Below are 20,170 nucleotides of genomic sequence, written 5' to 3' on the forward strand. Positions count from 1 at the left end.
GGGAAGAATTCAAGGCCAAGCAAGAAAGAAGGAATATTACAAGATGTAAAATGAATAATTTTCATTATATTAAATTAAAAAGAGTTTGTACAAACAAAATTAATTCAACCAAGATTAGAATAAAAGGGAAACACCACACTGGGAAAAATTTTATAACAAATTTCCCTGATAAGGGTTTAATTTCTCAAATATATAAAGAATAAAGTCAAATTTATAAGAAACCAAGTAATTCTCCAATTGCTATATCCTCAAAGCATACAAATAGGAAGTTTTCAGATGAAGAAATCAAAGCTATCAATAATCATATGAAAAAATGTTCTAAAATCCTCTTGATTAGAGAAACACAAATAAAAATAAGTATCACCTTACACCTAACAGATTGGCCAGTATGACAGTAAAAGAAAATAATATTGAATAGGATGTGGCAAAATTGGGACACTGATGCATTGCTGGTGAAGTTGTGAATTGATCCAACCATTCTGGAAAGTTATTTGGAATTATACCCAAAGGGCTTTAAAAGAATGCATGGAAGCAATACCACCAATAGGTCTGTATCCCAAAGAGATAAAAAAATGAGAATGGACCTATTTGTATAAAAATATGGTGGTGGCAAAAAATTGAAAACTGATAGAATATCCTTCAATTGAGGAATGTCTGAACAAATTGTGGTATATGATGCTGATGGAATACTCTTGTTGTATAAGGCATGATGAACCTAGATGACTTCAGAATGAACTAGAAAGACTTGCATGAACTTATGTGGAGTGAAATAAACAGAACCAGGAAAACATTATACACAATAAATGAAACATTGTGGGATGATCAAATGTAATAAATTTTGCTACTAACAGCAAGATGCTATCCATCTTTAGAGAAAGAACTGTTTGGGTAGAAATGTCTAAGAAAACACATGATTTACCACTTGTTTATTTGGTTTTATAAGATTGCTCTCTTAAAAAATGAATATTATAGAAATAGGTTTTGAGTGATAATACATATATAATACAGTAGAATTGCTTATCATCTCTGGGAGGGGGTAGAGAAGAGGAGAGGAAGACAACATGAATCATGCAATCTTGGAAAACTTATGTGTAACTTGGTACCAGAATAAAGTTAAGAAAAAAAAAGGAAAATTGAAAATCAACAAATAAGAAAAACAGATAAAATGGGAAACAAATTATGTTATATACAGTAAGTTAAAAATCTAAAAGTCAGTTCTTTGAAAGAAACAATTAACAAAATTAGTAAGCCATTATCAATATCCAAAAGAGGGAATTAAATTACTAAAATAAAAAATGAATGTTAAAGTCACTACAAATAAGTAATAATTACCTGAGTCTACCATATAAAATATAACACTAAAAATAATTTTTCAAAGAAATTAATTCAAATCTATAATTTACTTTAATGAACAGAACATGAAACAAAGATCTTAAACACCCAATTATAAAGGATGAATTTGAACAAACCATAAAGGAAATAATAGTGAGTGAAAATGTGTCATGAGGTGATTTTTAGATAATTTTACAAAATGTTTAAATAACAATAGTATCTATTCTACAGAAGTTGACCTCAAAAATGGAAATAGAAAACTACACCTTTTTCAAATTCTTTTTGCGAGATCAATATATTGCTAACACATAAGTCTGGGAAGGGTAGGCAAAGAAAAAGAATCATAGACCAATATTACTAAAATATATTGATTACAAACCTTTTAAATATGATTCTATCAAGAAGAATATTGATTTATATAAAAATTCCTATGTGCAAGTTATATTTATCATGATCATATAAGTTTAGCTCAACATTATGAAAATAATAAATATAACTATGTTTTTAAAAATATACCCCAAACCATATGCTTATAGTAAGGGATACAGAAAAGTCTTGAGCAAAATACAACATGATTTTGTTAAAAATCCTAAAAAAATAGGTTATGAAGGTCATTTTTTTTAAACCCTTGTACTTCGGTGTATTGTCTCATAGGTGGAAGAATGGTAAGGGTGGGCAATGGGGGTCAAGTGACTTGCCCAGGGTCACACAGCTGGGAAGTGTCTGAGGCTGGGTTTGAACCTAGGACCTCCTGTCTCTAGGCCTGACTCTCACTCCACTGAGCTACCCAGCTGCCCCCTGAAGGTCATTTTTAACATAAAAAAACATATATTTAAACCAAAATGTTAGAATTATTTGCAGTGAGGACACACTAGAAACTTTTCTAATGAATTCAGGAGTTAAACATGGATCCTCTCTGTGTCATTATCGCCTCTATTTATAGAAACGCTAGTGATAGAAATAAGGCAATAGAGGAATTATATAAGGCATAAGCAGTAAAAAGGGCAAAGAGAAGAAGGACCAGGATGCAACATTTTTGGTTAGAGGATTTGGTTTTAATGCAAAAGATAACATGTTTGGTTTTGGATATGCTGAGTTGAAGATACCTCCAGGCTGGCTTTTTGTCATAAATATTTGCTTCAGTTACCTATAAATATATATTGCATATCACAACTATTTGATGCATTTTCCCCCAAATGTCTGCTTCTATCCTTAACTTAATTGCCTTTTATTTATGCAAAAGGTTTTAAAATTTTTATATTATGGGAAAATATTTAACCATATCATTCTCATTCCTTGCTTACTTTAGGTATCTTAGGCAAAATATTCTTTACTAAGGAAGAGAGGGAGAGGATAAAAAAATAACAGTTCTCTTCAATTATGTAAAATTGAAATGCTTTTGATGAATAAAATCATTGTAGTTAGGACAAACAGAGGAAATCTTGACTGGACAAAACTAAACAAAATAATTTCCATCTAATGTTTCTGATGAAGCTCTGAGATTTATGATACATAGAAAATTAACACAAATATTTAAGATCAAGACATTCTCCAATATGTAAGTAATTAATGTATTTGAACAAATGAACACAAAATGGAGAATTATTAGCAACCATTTGAAAGACCAACCCAATTCAGTAGTAAGAGATATGCAAACCAGATTGCCAAATTTGAAAAAAGCTAGACATAATAAATGTTGGAAAGGTTGTTTAAATACAGAAATAGTAATATACTGTTGGTGGAATTGTGTAACACAATATTCTGGAAGGCAGTTTATAATTATGATAAAATAATGACAACTAAACATTTTTGACCCAGAGTTCATATCACTAATCTTATATTTGTAAAAATTAAAATGAATATATAATAATTCAAATATTAAATTGTATAATATTTATTAGTAATCACTAGGAGTAAAGGAATAAAAAGGTAACAAAATAAAACCATGTGCCCATGGCTAATCTACCTGCTCAAACAGCCTACTTCCATCAAAGTTGCGACCCATGAAGGAAATAGCACTAGCCATGGAAGACCACCCAAATTTATCCCCTGTTGAGGTCAGCATGTAACGATAGGAAGTTAGTGGGCTCCTGGGAAATGTAGTTCAAAGGATCAAAATTTCCAATTACACATATTGAAGGATCTCAAAGGCAGAAGAAAAGGTCTTAAATGAAAATATTGAAAGTGAATCTATGATAGCAAATAATTGGAAAGAAAGTAATGATTATTTTGAAATAACTAAATAATGTTACATAATTATATTGGAGTTTTATTTTGCCATAAGAGATAAAATTAAAAAAATAAGGGAAGCAAAGGAATTCTTGCCTAAAATAATTGGTGATAAGTGATGAATGACTGGATGTGGGGGAAGGGCCAGGTCTGGGCTTAAACCCACCATTATAGTGTGTGTGTGTGTGTGTGTGTGTGTGTGTGTGTGTGTGTGTGTGTGTGTGAGAGAGAGAGAGAGAGAGAGAGAGAGAGAGAGAGAGAGAGAGAGATCTTGCAAGTGAAAGATAGTGAGAGGAAGAAAAAGATAGAAAGATAAAGAGGAAACACCTGAATGACTGGAAGAGATAAAGCCAAGAGGACAAAACATATGGCTAGGTCTTCCATTTATTATGACAAAGAGCAAGGTTTTTATAGAATGTCGAGTATTAAGCATTACATCATGTAACAGGTGTAACTTTCCCACAGAATATTGTTTATGAAAAGACTTTACCCAAAATATTTCTGAGGATATTCTACAAACCCAAGCAATTGAGGAATATTGACAATAACTTTGGGGTATACAAGAATCAGGGGAAAAGAGAGTCTGGGTCATTTGGTCATGAAAGTACAAAATCTTCTTTGGTTATCAAAATAATGAACAACTCAAGGATTATTATGAAGGAAGCTTTCAGGAGATATCTTTAGCTAGACAATACTTTTGAGCTGCTATTTTGAGATCCTGGCCTTGCCATGAAATCCCAGGCAAACTCATAAACATGTCTTTTATGGCTGCTTTTACTCAGTGAATCAAATTTGTTTAAGATTCCTCCATAAATTCAGAGTAAAATAAGAAATGAGAAAACAATATACGAAACAAAAACAATAGAAATGGAAAAACAATAAATCAAACTGAATATTATGATGATCAATGTCTTTATAGATGAGGTGAGAAAATTTATTACTTCCCTTTCACTGTAGAAGAGGAACTCCTTTGGTGTGGAATTTTTCCTTATGTGCTATCTCAGACTTACTGGATTATTTAGCTTCATTGACTAATTATAGATGAAAATGAATGTCATATAAAATCATCAGACAAAAAATACATAAAAAACCAAAATTGCATTTCAATATTGAAATAAATTCAACTGTGATTAACAAATTAAGAAGTTCTCTTTTGATAACATTATTATAACTTTGTATGATAACATTATAGCTTCTGCTCCTTATTATTACTTTATCAATAAATTAATCTTTAGAGGTAGCATTATAAAATACTAATTATCCCATCTTGATTGATCTGATTAAATAAATTGAGTAGTAAGGTATTAATTCTTATTTGTTTCATAGGTATTCGGAAATATCAAGTACCACGAATAAAAGCTATCACTGGACAACCATATTTGATGGATATAAACACACGTGTATATTGGGATGAAACTGACAGTTACACACTTGATCTTAATATTGTAAATAGATATCTCAGAAAAGTAAGCCCAAATTTCTTAACTTAGAGATTAAAAAAAAACCCTAACATTTGATAGTGTTTATAAAGTTAAAGACAGAAAATTTCAATAGATTTTTTTCTTTTTATTTTACTTGTGAGAAAATGCTAGTACTTTTGTAGCTTTCACTACAAATTTATTTTCCCTTTATGCAGTTATTTATGTAGTGAGCTATCACCTCAAATGGAAAATTTGTTTCCCCATTTTTTTTTACTCTCCCCATTTTGGGAATGTTCTGTGGAATAGCCACAGGACTCCCTTGATAAAACAATACTCATCTGAAGTCAGGAGAGGTAAGAACTCTAGAGGAAGCTCTGAGGATCTTGCTGAGTCTGAGATCATGCTGGAGATACTGCTGGTGAAAGTAAGAAACATACTGCCTAGATACCGAGGTAAGGAACTGGGGCAAAATTTTACCATAATAGGAATTTGTAGATAAATGAAAACTAGGGAAATACAGACAACACAGTGAGTTACAAATTTAAAGTTCAAGTGATGTCAACTGTTTGAATTTTGTTAGAAATTGAAAATGAGAAAACTTAATAGGAATAAACATAAAAGCATGCATATGGCTTAAGAATCCATTTTGCAAGTTTAAATGGTAATGGTATGGCCATCTCAAATTAAGTTGCAGTTTTAGCACAGCATGGGTTCATAAATGTGATATGATCCTCATGTAATTTTCAGCTGCTTTGAATAAACTGCAATAGTTTACAGGAAGATGAAAATATTTTTCCTAAATATATCAATCATGTCTAGCATATTGATATCTATCATTTTCCAAAGAAAAGATGGAATACAGTTTTTCCCCCATAGGCTGAAGTGACTCCTTGATATTATTAAAATGGCAGATGGACCTGCCAATTGATCATGGAAAGATGAGTAGTGGATATGGATAGATTATGATACCGGCAGCAGTTCCAGCATCACATAAATAAATGCATGACCAGAAAAGAGCCAAGTTTTTCATGCTATGAAAATCCTATAATAGGTTGATAATTTAGCTGTCATCTTAGTATTGTCAAATTGTTAATAGAATCACAGGAAACCCTCCATTGTGATTACTAGATCATTTATGAAACATTCCTAGAAGGGCATACATGATAATCACAGAGGATTGAGAAGGCATAATAGGATTATGATTTATTCAGGCTGATCATATTATTTCCTTTGCATTTGGAAACTTTATTTTTCTATTATTTAGGGAGATTAGAGAGGGATTGCCCTTGAGTGGATCCTGTACATTTTCAATCTAAATGTATGAGTTTGGAAAACCTGCTAGGGAAAGTGTTTTTCTTCCTTGATGACAGGGGATCTGAGAAAAAGAATTTAGGAGAAACAAAAATAAGTTGAGCTAAAGCAGCAAAATGCCTTGAAGGACATTGGCTTCCTCTCAGACTCGAGTAGAAATAGCTAAGAGTAATAAGGAGTTCCCCACCTACCATTCCTGCTCTCATATCACCCAGCTATTCTCAGGGAGATAATCCTGCTACAATCAATCATTCCATCAAGCAATCAACACTTTAAAGTGCCCTGCTCAGCTTTGGGGTTACAAATAAGAGTCAAAAGGCAATCCTTGCACTCAAGGAATTCCTGCCTCTTCAGAAGCTATAAATAATGAATATGAAAGAAATTTCTCACTACCAAACTTTGGCATTGTCAAATTTTTCAATGTCAGAAATACATTTTTCAATGCAAGTGACACTGAAAAGATATATATTATTATCTCTGTTTATACTCTGAGGGCTCTGGATCATTAAAAAAACCCCTTCCCTTCAATTTGGAATCAATAAGGTTCTAAGGCAGAAGTAAGGGCTAGGCAATGGGGGTTAAGTGACTTGCCCAGGGTCACACAGCTAGGAAGTACCTGAGGTCAGATTTGAACCCAGAACCTCCCATCTCTAGGCCTGGCTCTCAATCCACTGAGCCACCTAGCTGCCCCTGAGATAGTTTATTTTTAAAAGCCCAGTGATTCACTTCCACATAGCAATAACAAAATCCAGGAAGAAGTAATGAAACAAATGATTCAGAACAAATATGAATAAAATATCCTTTAGTCAATTAAAAGATTTTAACACTGATTTATATGCCTGCAATTATAAAAAAGCATTCTTTTTTTCAAATAAATCATGAATTATAATTTGAGAAGGAATGTCCATTGTTCATGACTAAGTTATGTCAATATAAAAGGAAGATAATCTTAACCTAAATTAACTTGCAGGCTTGGTATTATAACCAAACAACTTTATCAAAGAAGAATAATGAAATTCTTTTGGAGAAACTACAGATCTAATACTCTAAAGCAGGAAATAAAAAATGATTGGAACATAGGAAAGATAGTACTTTTAGGCCTCAAATTCATAATATATCACCAACTCAGATGAAATAAAATTTTTACAATAAAAACCCCTACAACTTCTCTATAGTTATGTATCTAGATACATGTAGATATACTCTACATCCATCCATCCATCCATCCATCTATCTATCTATCTATCTATCTATCTATCTATCTATCTATCTATCTATCTATCTATCTATCTAGGTTTGTCCCTCAGAGATTACTTAGAATATTTCTTATAAGATGACAACCAAGAATTACCCTTAAATTCTTTTTTATTTAAATTCCTCAAATCACCATTTTATGTTGAAAGACAATTTTATTTAGAAGTCTTAACATTATACAGATAGCAAATATAACTGTTGGATATTTGAAGGATGGAGGTCTAAACCTGTGATTTGATTTGTATGGGGAACTTCCAAAGTAGAAATGTAGACTTGCATACTCCCAAAGTAGATTTGCAAATGTTCTCAAACTGACCATTTAAGGGAATTACCTGGTGCAATAAGTTTAATGAATTAATCTCATTTATGACTATTGAAAATAAATTCAAACTAAGAAAAAGCACATTTTGGTAGAAATGGTAGACAATCACAAAATATGTATAGAATTCTTCATTTAGGTGAATCCATCATATCAGCATCAGCAATGAAACATTATTCAGCCTGTCAGTGGGAAAGTATCTATAGAATTTATAATTAAGACCAAAACATTATCTAATAGTAGGATTTCTTAAAATACTATTAATTTGAATAATTATTTTCATTAGCAATTAAATATGCAAAGAGTGCTTCCTAGAAAGGATTGGCCTCATGCTTTTCTGTCATACCTTATTCCTATGCAAGTTATTCATATAACTCTGAAAATTGAACTTTTCTCTCCTCTTTTTTGCTTTTAAGTAGATATCAATTTAGTGATTTTTTCCCCTCAGGGAATCACTTCAATTTCCTTTGTAATCTGGCAGTCAACAGTTCTGTGTGATACACCAGTAATTATCTTAACACTGAAGAGCAGCTGTAGTTATAGTAAATACATGAGTTATGTGCCTAAGTATGCAATAAAAAGAGAGGACTGGGACTATGGACAACATAAAGATGAACGTGGTTTCAACATGATTAAAACTTTGCCGGTAAGAACAGCTTATTTTAGGGGAAAGATTTATCTATTACTAATTTGTTTTAATTTTAAATTCATTTACTACAGGCAGCTTTCTAAGATGCTTGAAATAATTTACAATGGTGTCATTTCAAAGGTCTTACCATTCAGAAAAGGTGCAAATGAACTGTTCTAGAAAATTGGAGTAAGTGAAACTTTCTAGATAAGTGAGTTTAAGTTTAAGTTTAAGCTGAAATGAGTCCTTTTTTGCATTTTTGGAGGGAACATCAAAAAGCATGACCTCCAACCAACATTTTAATTGACAATATGAAAAAACAAAATAAGAAACAATTAAAACAATTCATTCAGTTTAATGGAAGAAGAGACTCCAGGAAGGGAGTTGGGGAGACCTAGGAACAGGAAGAACCTGCTGTTATAGAGGCTGATCTGCCCAAATCTGACATCTAGTGTGAAAAGTGACAAACCTTGCTTTTGAGGACCTTACAATCTTGTAGGAAATACATGAAGCAAACCTATAATAATTAATAATCTGTAATATCTGTAATATCATAAGTAATAATCTTACAGACTTGTAGGAAATACATAAAACAAACCTATCATGAGTAATAATCTGACAAAAATATAACAAACTTTGAAAAAATAAAGTTACGGAAAAACCATCATAGCTTATTGTTTTACCAAAGTCTATTTGGTAGAGAAACAGAGTCTATTTAACTATGCAAAAACCTATGCAAACTGCTTCTTAAAAAACCCTATTTGGGGGGCAGCTGGGTAGCTCAGTGGATTGAGAGCCAGGCCTAGAGACGGGAGGTCCTAGGTTCAAATCCGGCCTCAGACACTTCCCAGCTGTGTGACCCTGGGCAAGTCACTTGACCCCCATTGCCTACCCTTACCAATCTTCCACCTATGAGTCAATACACAGAAGTTAAGGGTTTAAAATAAAAAAAAAATTAAAAAAAAACAAAAAAAAAACCCTATTTGTTCACAAATGCAATGTAGTGTAATGATAAAAAGACAAATGTGTGGTCATAAAGGAAAAGTTTCTAAAATGTACTACTAGCTTGTCCTGTTTGCTTAAAACGTTTTTTTTTCCTCAATATCATTTAACCTTTTATTTTTTTATTTTGCCTCATTATTAATTAACCTTATGTAGCACTTTTTACAACATCTGGTGCCCATAGGCAATGGAGGAAGCTAAAAAATTAAAAAAAAAAGATCAATAACTATGGTTACTGGCCATTGGGATCTCAGTCCTTAGAGTCCACATATTGTGTTTTGCCTTCTACTAAACCACGGAGAGACGTCTGGTGAGCACGTTTCGTGGTGAGATGTGGAATGAATAAATTCTGCTTTTCCTTTCATACTATGATCAGGCATTCTATGACCAGTTTCCAGTCCACTAATGACCACAGAATGCCTTCCCAAACCAGGCACTTCGAGAAGCAGGACTCAAGTTTCTCCAAATGGCTTGGGAACAGGAATATTGGAGGAGAAGCACTCCCACCAGCCAGTGCCCTGTTATACAGACTAACAGGATCTACTCTAAAGGAACTGACTATAGTCTTTTTATTTTTTTAAACTGGTTTTTCTGTGATGTAGTAGTGTCCTAAGGGTCCAACTGGGATGTCCATCCCTCTATCTGGCCCAGCATTGTGACCCTCTACTTTGATTATTATGAAGACCTCTTAATCCCACCGCTGCTTCTAACACATTTGCTATGAAATTAGTTAGTTGTGTTTGTTGGAAATGTGAATTAAATAGGAGGTATGTGGAAGGCACTCTTCTCTCTCTGGCCTTTTAAGTTTTGTCAGCCCTAGACTCTGATTTATAATCTAGCCGAATCTCTGGTATTTCTCTAAGATTTAAGTGTCTGTAGAAAGCTCTAGTAGCTATCACTGGAGGTCCTCTCAGGCGATAGATCCTGTTTTCTATTCCTCACTTTTAGACACAAGATGGGAGTCAGGACTGGCCAAGAAATTAGGGAAGATTCTCCATTTCCAAATACAGCTGGGATGACCCAAAGACACTCTGGCTCCTCTAGCTTATTGAAAATGAGAATATTCCTAATCAGTATAATATAAACATCCATATAGCTACGGTTATGCTTATTTACTGAGCTCTTTGTATAATTATGTCTAATCTCATGCAGAAAAACTACAGGCCACCATCCAATATGGGAATAGCCATCCCACTCACGAATAACTTTTACAATGCAGATCCCAGCAAACCCAGGCCAAGGAATTATCATCCTCTATCAAAAGTAAGTCATTCCCTGTGGTTACCCCCAGTGTTTCTGTGAACTCTAGACCTCAGTTAGTACAATTATATATTGAATCTCTGTAACCTCTGCTGAATTTCATTAAAATTCACAAAATATTACCAACAAAATTATCTCTTTTCATACTTTTATCACTACTGTTTTGCTATAAGAAGGTGAATTGAACCAAAACAACAACAAAAAGAAATCGTTTCATTCAGATCTAATTCTATGATGCTATGTTCTATTTTCTTTCTTATTTTTTCTATTTCATACTTGGCATTCTTACTAACATGCTAAGATAATTACTTTGCACCTTTGTATTCAGAAAACTCTGCTCCATCTCCCCACCAAATTACATATAAAAACAGTTTCCAATATTAAAAAAAAATGAAGCTTAAATTCTCTTCTGCCCTCCCTTCTCCCAACCTCCACTGAGATGGTAAGCAACCTAATATGGATTTTACATGCTTAATCATGTAAAAAATGTTCCATACTAATCCTTTTGTGGAAAGAAACTTGAACAAAAATATTTTTTTTAAAAAGTGAAAAAAGTTTACTTTGGCCTGAATTCAGACTCATTTACTTCTTTCTCTGGAAGCTGATTGCATTTTTTTTTATCATGAATCCTTTGGGATTGTTTTGCTGAGAATAGCTAAATTATCACAGTTGTTCATTATGTAGTATTGCTGATCCTATGTATATTGTTTGCCTGGTTCTGATTATTTCACTCTGCTTCAGTTTGTGTCTTAAATTTTTCTGATCTCCTGCTTGTCCTTTCTTATAATAGTTTTCCTTTACAATCATACACTACAACTTATTCAACCATTCCCCAATTGACAGCTATCTACTCACTTTCCAATTCTTTGCCCCACAAAAAGGTTACTATGAATATATTTGTATAAGTAGTCATTTCCCATTTTTTAAATCTCTTCGGGATACAGATCAAATAGTGATATTACAGGATCAAAATGTATGTACAGTTTTATAACCCTTTGGGCAGAGTTCCAAATTGCTACCCAGAATGGTTACATCAGTTTACAACTCCACTGACATGTATTAGTGTCCCATTTTTGCCACATCTTTTCCATCATTTATCATTGTCCTTTACTCTCATATTTACAATTCTGATATATGTGAGGTGGTGCATCAGAATTGTTTTAATTTGCATTTCTCTACCCAAAAGTGAATTAGAATATTTCATAAGTTTACTGATAGTTTTGATTTCTTCATCTGAAAATTGCTTGTTCATATCCTTTGACCCTTTGTCAATTGGGGAATGACTTGTATTTCTATAAGTTTGACTTAGTTCTCTATATATTTGAGAAATGAGAACTTTATCAAAAATCTGCTGCAAAACTTTCCCCTCCCCTAGTTTGTTGTTTCCCCTCTATTCTTGGCTACATTCATTTTATTTGTTCAAAAATCTCTTAATTTAATAAATCAGAATTATTTATTTTATATCATAATGATTTTTATCTTTCATTTGGTCATAAATTTTTCCCTTTTCAATAGATCTGCCAACCAAACTAGTTTACATTTGCTTAATTAGCTTATGGTATCACCCTTTACATCTAAATCATATACCCATTTTGATATAATATAGGGTGTGAGATATTGGTCTATACCTAGTTTCTGTCATATTATTTTCCAGTTTTCATAGCAGCTTTTGTCATATGATGAGATCTTATCCCCCAAACTGGAAACTTTGGATTTATCAAATAGTAGATTACTAAGGCATTTACCCCTGTATATTGTGTGCCTAATATATTATAGTGATTCACCATTCTTTGTCTTAGCCAATATCAGATTATTTTGATGATTATAGCTTTATAGCACATTTTGAGATACGATACTACTAGGCTACCTTCCTCCATATATTTTTTTCATTAATTCCCTTGATATTCTTGACCTTTTGTTTCCCCAGATGAATTTTATTATTTTTCTAGTCTTATAAAAATAATTTTTGATAGTTTCATTAGTGTAGCACTGAATAAAGTAAAATAATTTGGGTAGAATTATCATTTTTATTAGCTTGACCTATTGAAGAGCAATTAATATTTTTACATTTGTTTAGATTTGAGTTTATTTGGGTGAAAAGTATTTTATAATTGTGTTCATATTATTCTTTTATTTGTCGTGGCAATTAAATATGATAGAGAACTTTCATTCTTTTGTCTGAACACTTCCTGTCATATCTTTGAACCATTTATCAACTGGAAAATGACATTCCTATACATTAAGCTCATTTCTCGATTGGGAAATGAGGCCTTTTTTAGACTTGTAAAAACTTTTTTTCACCATTATCCATCCTATTTCCACTGCCCCCTCACCAGTTTATCCTTTTCTCTCTTCTTTCATTTTGCTCATCCTCAAAAGTGTTTGGCTTTTGACTACCACATTCCCCAATGTGCCCTCTTTTCTATCAGCTCTCCCTTCTCTTATCCCCTATCCCTCCTTCTTTCCTCAGAATAGGATAGATTTCTATATCCATTTGATTATGTTCTTCCATCTTTGAGCCAATTCTGATGAGAACTTCAAGTGCTTTCCTCTCCATCTCCTTCTTCCCCTCCATTATAAACTCTCTTTCATGCCTCTTTTATATGAATATGAATAAAATTTATATGAATAAAAGAGGCATGAAAGAAAGCTTTCCCCTTCAAATCATTCTCCTAATATAATCATGTTTTCACCCCTTAATTTTATTTTTTAGATATCATCCCATTATATTCAATTCTTTTCCTCTATCTACATATAGTGCTTCTAAGTGCCCTAATAATTATAAAATTCTTTAGAGTGACAAGAATTATCTTCCCATATAAGTATGTAAACCGTTTAACCTTATTTGATATCTCTTTCCTGTTTACCTTTATATGCTTCTCTTGATTCTTGTATTTGAGAGTAAGATGTTCCATTCAGTACTGGTCTATTCAACAAAAATGTTTGGAAGTCCTCTAATTCATTGAATCCCCACTTTTTCCCCCTGAAGTAATATGCTCAGTTTTGCTGGGTAAGTGATTCTTAAGTCGTAGCTTCTTTGCCCTGCTGAAATATCATATTCCAGGTCCTCTAATCCTTTACCATACAAGCTGATACATTTTGTGTTATCCTGATTGTGACTCAATGATATTTGAATTGCTTCTTTTTGAATGCTTGCAATATTTTCTCCTTGACCTAGGAGATCTGGAATTTGACTATAATATGCCTGAGAGTTATCCTTTTGAGATAAATTTCTATTTTACCCTCTGGTTCTTGAATATCAGGGAAGTTTTCCTTGATAATTTCTTGATGTCCAAGATCTTATTTTGGTCATGGCTTCCAGGTCATCCAATAATCCTTAGATTTCCTTTTCTTAGATCTCCTGCATTTATTTTCTAGGTCAGTGATGGGCAAATTACAGCCCCCAGATTTAGCCCCCTGAAATGTTCTATCTGACCTGTGAACATTATTCCTAATCTGACAAATATAACGAGTAGGATACAATACAATGAAACTTCAAAAGAGTTGTCTTAGAAACAGATGACAGATGAACATTTCCTTTCCTTTGGCCCCCTCTTTAAAAAGTTTGCCCATTGCTGTTCTAGGTCAGTTATTTTTTCTAATATTTCACTTTTTATTCTATTTTTTCATTCTTTTGACTTTGATTTTTCTTGATGCCTCATGGAATCAATAGTCCAATTCTAATGTTTTGGACCTGAGTTTTTTGAGTGAGTTTTGTTCCTCCTTTTCCATATGGCCAATTCTACTTTGTTTAGAGTTCTTTTCCTCAGAGAATTTTTGTACCTCTTTTTCCATATGACCAATTCTGCTTTTTAAGAAATTAAATAGTTCTTTTCTTTATTGGATTTTAATTTCTCTTTTCAGTAGTTGTTCTATTCTCTTTTTAAGGTGTTAATTTCTTCAGTACTTTTGTGTACCTTTGTAACCAAGCCATTGACTTTTTTCATGAATTTCCTGAATCTCATTTTTCCCCAATTTTTCTTCTACCTCTCTTAAAATCCTTTTTGAGATCCTTCATTATTCTTTTGAACTTGAGATTAATTCCTTTTTCTTAGAGGCTTTGAATATAGTAGTAGCAATGACTTTGTTGTCTTCTTTGTAGTTTGTGTTTTGGTCTTCCCTGTTACCAAAATAACTTTTTATGTTTTTTGTTTTTTTGCTTATTTTCTGGTCTTTTTCTTTTCTTTTAACTTAACCCCCCCCCCAACTATTATAGGTAGGCTCTGTTCCTGTGGTGAAGTGAACACTGTTCCAAGTTTCAGATTATTTCGGTTAGCTACCTTCAGAGATTGTTGTGGGGATCTATAAGTTTTCAATTCTTCCAAGGGTGTATGATTTGAAGAGAGGTTTGTTTAATAGTTGTCTGGCCTTTGCTCTGATCTGTGAGCAACCCTAGACACTCTTTTTCTCTTTGGAACTGTGACCAGTGTCCCATGTACCTCTATAACCACAAACATTGCTGTGTGCACTTAGTACTCTTCTTCATCCCGAGTCTGTGACTCAGGACTACAACTTCATATGGGCAATGCAATAAGTGCTTTGCACCCATAGCCAGCAAAGAGACCCCTATAATCTCATCCTGGGAAGTTGTCCCATCCCCCTCACCTTCTGTGGCTAAGAGCTCTGAAAGCCTTTCAGCCACCCCTAAACATTGTTGCAGGGTGAAACCTGTCCTGGAATCCTGCTTCAACTTCTACTTCTACCCTTGTGCACTAGATCTTTTGTGTCAGTCTTCTAAATTGTTTTGGGGTGAAAATTATTTCATCCCATCTTTTTGTGGGTTGTGCTTTCCCAGAATTTATTTAAAGTCATTATATCATAATTTTTGGAGGGTAGTTTTGGAGAGATCAGGTGGATCCTTGTACCTTTTCCACCATATTGGTTCCAGCACCCCTCCCCCAACCCATCCCAGCAAATTAGAGTAGTTTAGAACTATGGTCCCAGAAAAACACTAATATCCAAAATGGCAGTGCCTTTTTTTCCTGAGGATCTTTTGCATGTGAATTTCATGTTAGTCCCTTCTGTGGCCTCAGAGAATATTAACTTGAGTGTATGTATCCTTTTTAGTATGAATTTCCCTTATTTGATGATCTCTTGTTATCTGTGGACAAGAGGGAAAAACCAATGCTTAGCTTGAGCTAGTAACCTTTTAGGATAGAGATTAGAATTAAATTAGGATCGAATTGGCTGCTGACTGCAATGATTATATGGCTGATTAATTATCTGGATTTTTTCTTCTCTCTTCCCACTTCTATTTACTTTTTTTAGAAAACGGGCATATATAAGCAGTGTTTAAACAAGACCACTAGAGAAGAGTGTAAGTGTACTAAGGAACAAAAGGATTCTGAAAGCATAGCCTTCTCAGACTGCAAGGAAAAGGTAAGATATTTTGATAACCTGTAAACAAATTGCTTAAATGCTCAATTTACAACATTAAACAATGTGATTTTTTTAAAAAAAGAAACAAATCCCAAATCATATTTGTAGAAAAGCATTCCTTTCCTTCTTACCCTTCCCTTTCCTTTTTCTTCCCTTACATTTCCTTCCCTTCTCCTCCTTTCCCTTCGTTTCCCTAGAGCAGATTATGGTTTTACATTCTCCTCAAATTGCATAGCATCCTATCTTTTCAAGTAGACAAATAATTTTCATTTTGTTTTCTCTTTTTGTAGAATTTATTCATAAATGTTTGAACTTTACTAAAACTGGTGGCCACATTTCCTTTTTTTCTACTTATGTTTTTCCTATTGACTTATCTGATTTATTAAGGGTTTTTTTGAGTTTTCTTCCTCATTTTCTGACAACCTGGATCTCAACGTGTCTCAGATTTCTTTTGTGATGAGAAATCCATGGTTCACCAGCTCAAGTCTTCGCCCCAACTTTCTTTTGGAGAGATAAAAACCTAAATTTTGGGTTTTTTTCTCTCTGGTTTAGTGATGGTCCACATACCCCCTCCATGTACACCCCCCAACCCCAGTCCCTCAGTTCCTTAGTTCTCTGGACCAATAGTTTGGGGTGTGGCCACAACGGTGCTATGACAGTTATGAATGGTTGTATTATTTGGAGTTTCTTTCTCCAGGACTTGAGAAGGAGAGTAATGTTGGGACCTGAGATTAAGCTCTCTTTGAAGTCCAGACGCTTGCCCTTTTCCTTTTCCTCTGCTCCTCTGCACAAAACACTCAAGCCCAAATTTCTATTGCACTGAAAGATGCAAGGAAGCCCCAGTGTGTGTTTCGGTTTTGTTGCAAACTTGTAGGAATACCCTTTGGTTAGCTAGTAGTCTTATTGCCAGAGCATGGTAGGAAGTAGGAATGGGAATATTAGTTGAGGTTAAGGTAGAATTAGTACATGTTTCTTTGCTTTTTTTTAACCTTTTGATTTCCCAATATGCTAAATCATGGAGAGAGCTGAGATTGCTTCATCTTTGGTGCTTAAATTCTATTTTGGGGAGGTTTGAGAGGTCATGAAGATTTAAAAAAAATGTCCAGTCCTTCATTTGTTGGTCTTGTGACCCTGATTACAATATTTCAATACTCCTAAACTGACTAAGAATTTATTTATATGGGTTACATTTTTTATTATTTTATTCAAGCTGTTTTGATTACATTTACAATGCATATTATCTATTTACAATTACAGTATTACATATTACATTAAGGTATGATTACATTAATGAGTGGAAATTGCCACCATTCAATACATATAAGGAAACTGAGGCAGATTGGATTTAAAGACTCTTCCCTAGGGTTAAAGAACAGAGCCAAATCCCAAGTATCAAAATGTTGTCCAGTGTGTGTGTTTCTGATCTCTCCACCATAAAACTCATAGATTCACAGAATCTGAGAGTTGGCAGGGACATCAGCAGCCAACCCATAAATGTAAGGAGACTCCATTATAATATACCTGATATGTGATATCTGATAATATATCTGATATGTGATAGTCTAGTCTTTGCTGGAAGATCATCAAAGGAAGAATCTATCACTTCTCTAGGCAGTCCATTCTGTTTTAGATAAATATAATTGTTTGGAAGGTTTTCCCCCTGTTATCAAGTCTAAATTTTCCTCTTTGCAAAGACTACTAAATGGAAAAAAATTAGTAATTTGTTCATATGATAGCCCTTCAAATGTCTGAAAGTGGCATTCGTGTTCCACCTGAATCTTCTTTTTTCCTGGTCCCTTTTTCATAGTCCCTTCAATCAATTCTTTTCAAACCTTTCACCATTTTGGTTGCAAATCTCTGGACAATCTCCAACTTATCAATATTCTTCTTAAGTATAGTACACTAGCTGAATGTAATATTATTGTCTGATGATGACAAAGTACCTTCTTAATCCAAGAAAATTTACCTCTTAATTTAGTGTAAATTCACATAAACTAGGTTATACTGCTACTCCTATTGCTCCTACTACCAATAAAAAGTAATAATGATAGTAAATATTTGCATAGATCCCTAAGATTTACAAAATGCCTTGTAATTATTCTACTTGATCTTCACAACAGCCCTGAGAGGAAGATGGTATTGTTTTCCTCATTTTACAGATGAGGAAGACATACAGAGATCATGTTACTTGTTGAAGATCAGAGAGCTAGTAAATGTCTAAGGCAAGATTTGAACTCAAGTGTTCCTGCTTCAGGCCTAGTGCTTATATCTCTGCTTAGGTTTCTTAAAAATCATACCAAACATCCAGAAGAATTAATAGTTAAAGATTAATGAGTTATCCTTTTCTTCATCTTTCCTTCTTTTTTCAACATCTGCAGTAGGGAAATAAAATAATACCTTGATTTTTATTCAAAAAATATGAGTTTGAATTCAAGTCTATTTATTTTGGTAATTTCACTTTCTTGGTCTCATTTTCTTTTACTGCAAAGTTATAGTTTTTATAATCCCTTCTAGTTCTAAATTTATGATCTTACATTCACATTATGATCTCTCTGTAGTCCTAGAATCATAGCACATTGGAATTAGGAGTAAGCAAAGAACCAAAATTGATAGGATGAAATATTTCAATAAATTACCTCACTTTCCAAGCAAGAAAATTTAGTCCCAAAGTGGTGATATAATCTGCCTAAGATCTTCAATCTTTACTTTTTTGTGCCATTTAATTTGATACTTTAATACATCAGTGATCTTTCTGGTACAGGAACTCCCTCCACTAACACAGATCTCACTTCATCCATATATTTCTGTGTTCATCTGTGATGTGTTTTTTCTCCTCCAGCCTAAGGGATATTATAACAATTGAAATTCTTGAGAGGCAGTATTTCTTAATTTTAAAATTAGTTTATTAATTAACTAGTGAAGACATCTTAGCCTGATCAGTTGTCCCTCTCCATCATCCAAAAGAAAAAGAGCCCACTCCACTGGTTCAGGTCTTTGTATACCACTTGTGAGTTCAGCATTCACTCCCTCTCCTGGACATTCCAAGACATCTCCTATTGATAATGTTAACCCTTAAAAAACAAAGAAGATGGTTACCTTGTATCCTCAAATATCAGAAAGCCAGTATGCTCAACCAAACTTTTTCTTTAAAAGAGAGAATTCAAACACACACATTGAGGGTGGAGCTGTATAGACCCAAGACCCTGGGGAGGAGAAGATGATTACAACTTTTTTAGTATTTCAAGAAAGATGAGAGGAGGTCTTCTGTGATTGAACAAAAGGGAGGAATTCTGTTGCCCAACGGGAGGTGTTTGTGAACCTTGGAATATAAACCAGGATATAACTTTTATAACATGTGCTTTACTGTTATCTGTAAGTACTAACTGAACTTTCAGGACACTCTGAAATGTTCTCGTGCAGGACACTGCAGAGTCAAAGGCATACATCACTGCAGTTCTAAATCTTGGGAGTTTATAGAGCTCATACCAGGAGGGCAGTGAACAATTCTTCCTGGATCATGCAATTTGGAAACCAGTGAAAACTAGCAGACTTTCAGATTGAGCTGTGCAAACAATAGAAGGATACAAAAAGACATAAATCATGCTAGAAAGCCCCTCAGAAAGGGTTCAAAGTTCAGCATTACTGTAAAGTTCAAAGTCAGCCAGTCAAACACTTATAAAGCAACTACTATGTGCCATACACTATGTTAAGTATTGAGGATACAAATAAAGAGGCAGAAAAACAGTGTAGTTCAGTGTGTGGTTACCTCAAGTAGTTTACAGTCAAATGGTGGAAGACAAAACAAATTCAAAAGCTGAAAAGTGTGTTTAAAAGAGTTGGGGAAGGTACCAGATATGGTGGCATGATGGAAAAGTCAGAGAAATCCCAAATTAATGTAGTTGGGTAAGAAATGAGATATTCTTAGAAGAGTTCCCTCAAACATAGGCTTTTGAATTCATGGTTTTACCCTCTAGTCAAAGGGAGAATGAGTGGTAATAAGGTGGATTCCTTGAGAAGATCATGAAGGAAAATGAG

General features: G+C 33.6%; 1 protein-coding gene across 1 annotated transcript in view; it reads left to right on the top strand.

Annotated features, from left to right (window-relative positions):
• LOC123234049 (cation channel sperm-associated protein subunit beta-like) overlaps positions 1–20,170 on the top strand; it is a 218,449-nt gene that overhangs the window by 177,249 nt on the left and 21,030 nt on the right. The window contains exons 19-22 of the mRNA XM_044660000.1: positions 4,888–5,027; positions 8,315–8,512; positions 10,649–10,759; positions 16,025–16,135. Coding sequence (XP_044515935.1) covers positions 4,888–5,027; positions 8,315–8,512; positions 10,649–10,759; positions 16,025–16,135 — 560 coding nt within the window. The remainder of the gene's footprint in view (positions 1–4,887; positions 5,028–8,314; positions 8,513–10,648; positions 10,760–16,024; positions 16,136–20,170) is intronic.

This window comes from Gracilinanus agilis, chromosome 2 (assembly GCF_016433145.1).
Source record: "Gracilinanus agilis isolate LMUSP501 chromosome 2, AgileGrace, whole genome shotgun sequence".
Taxonomy (NCBI): Eukaryota; Metazoa; Chordata; class Mammalia; order Didelphimorphia; family Didelphidae; genus Gracilinanus; species Gracilinanus agilis.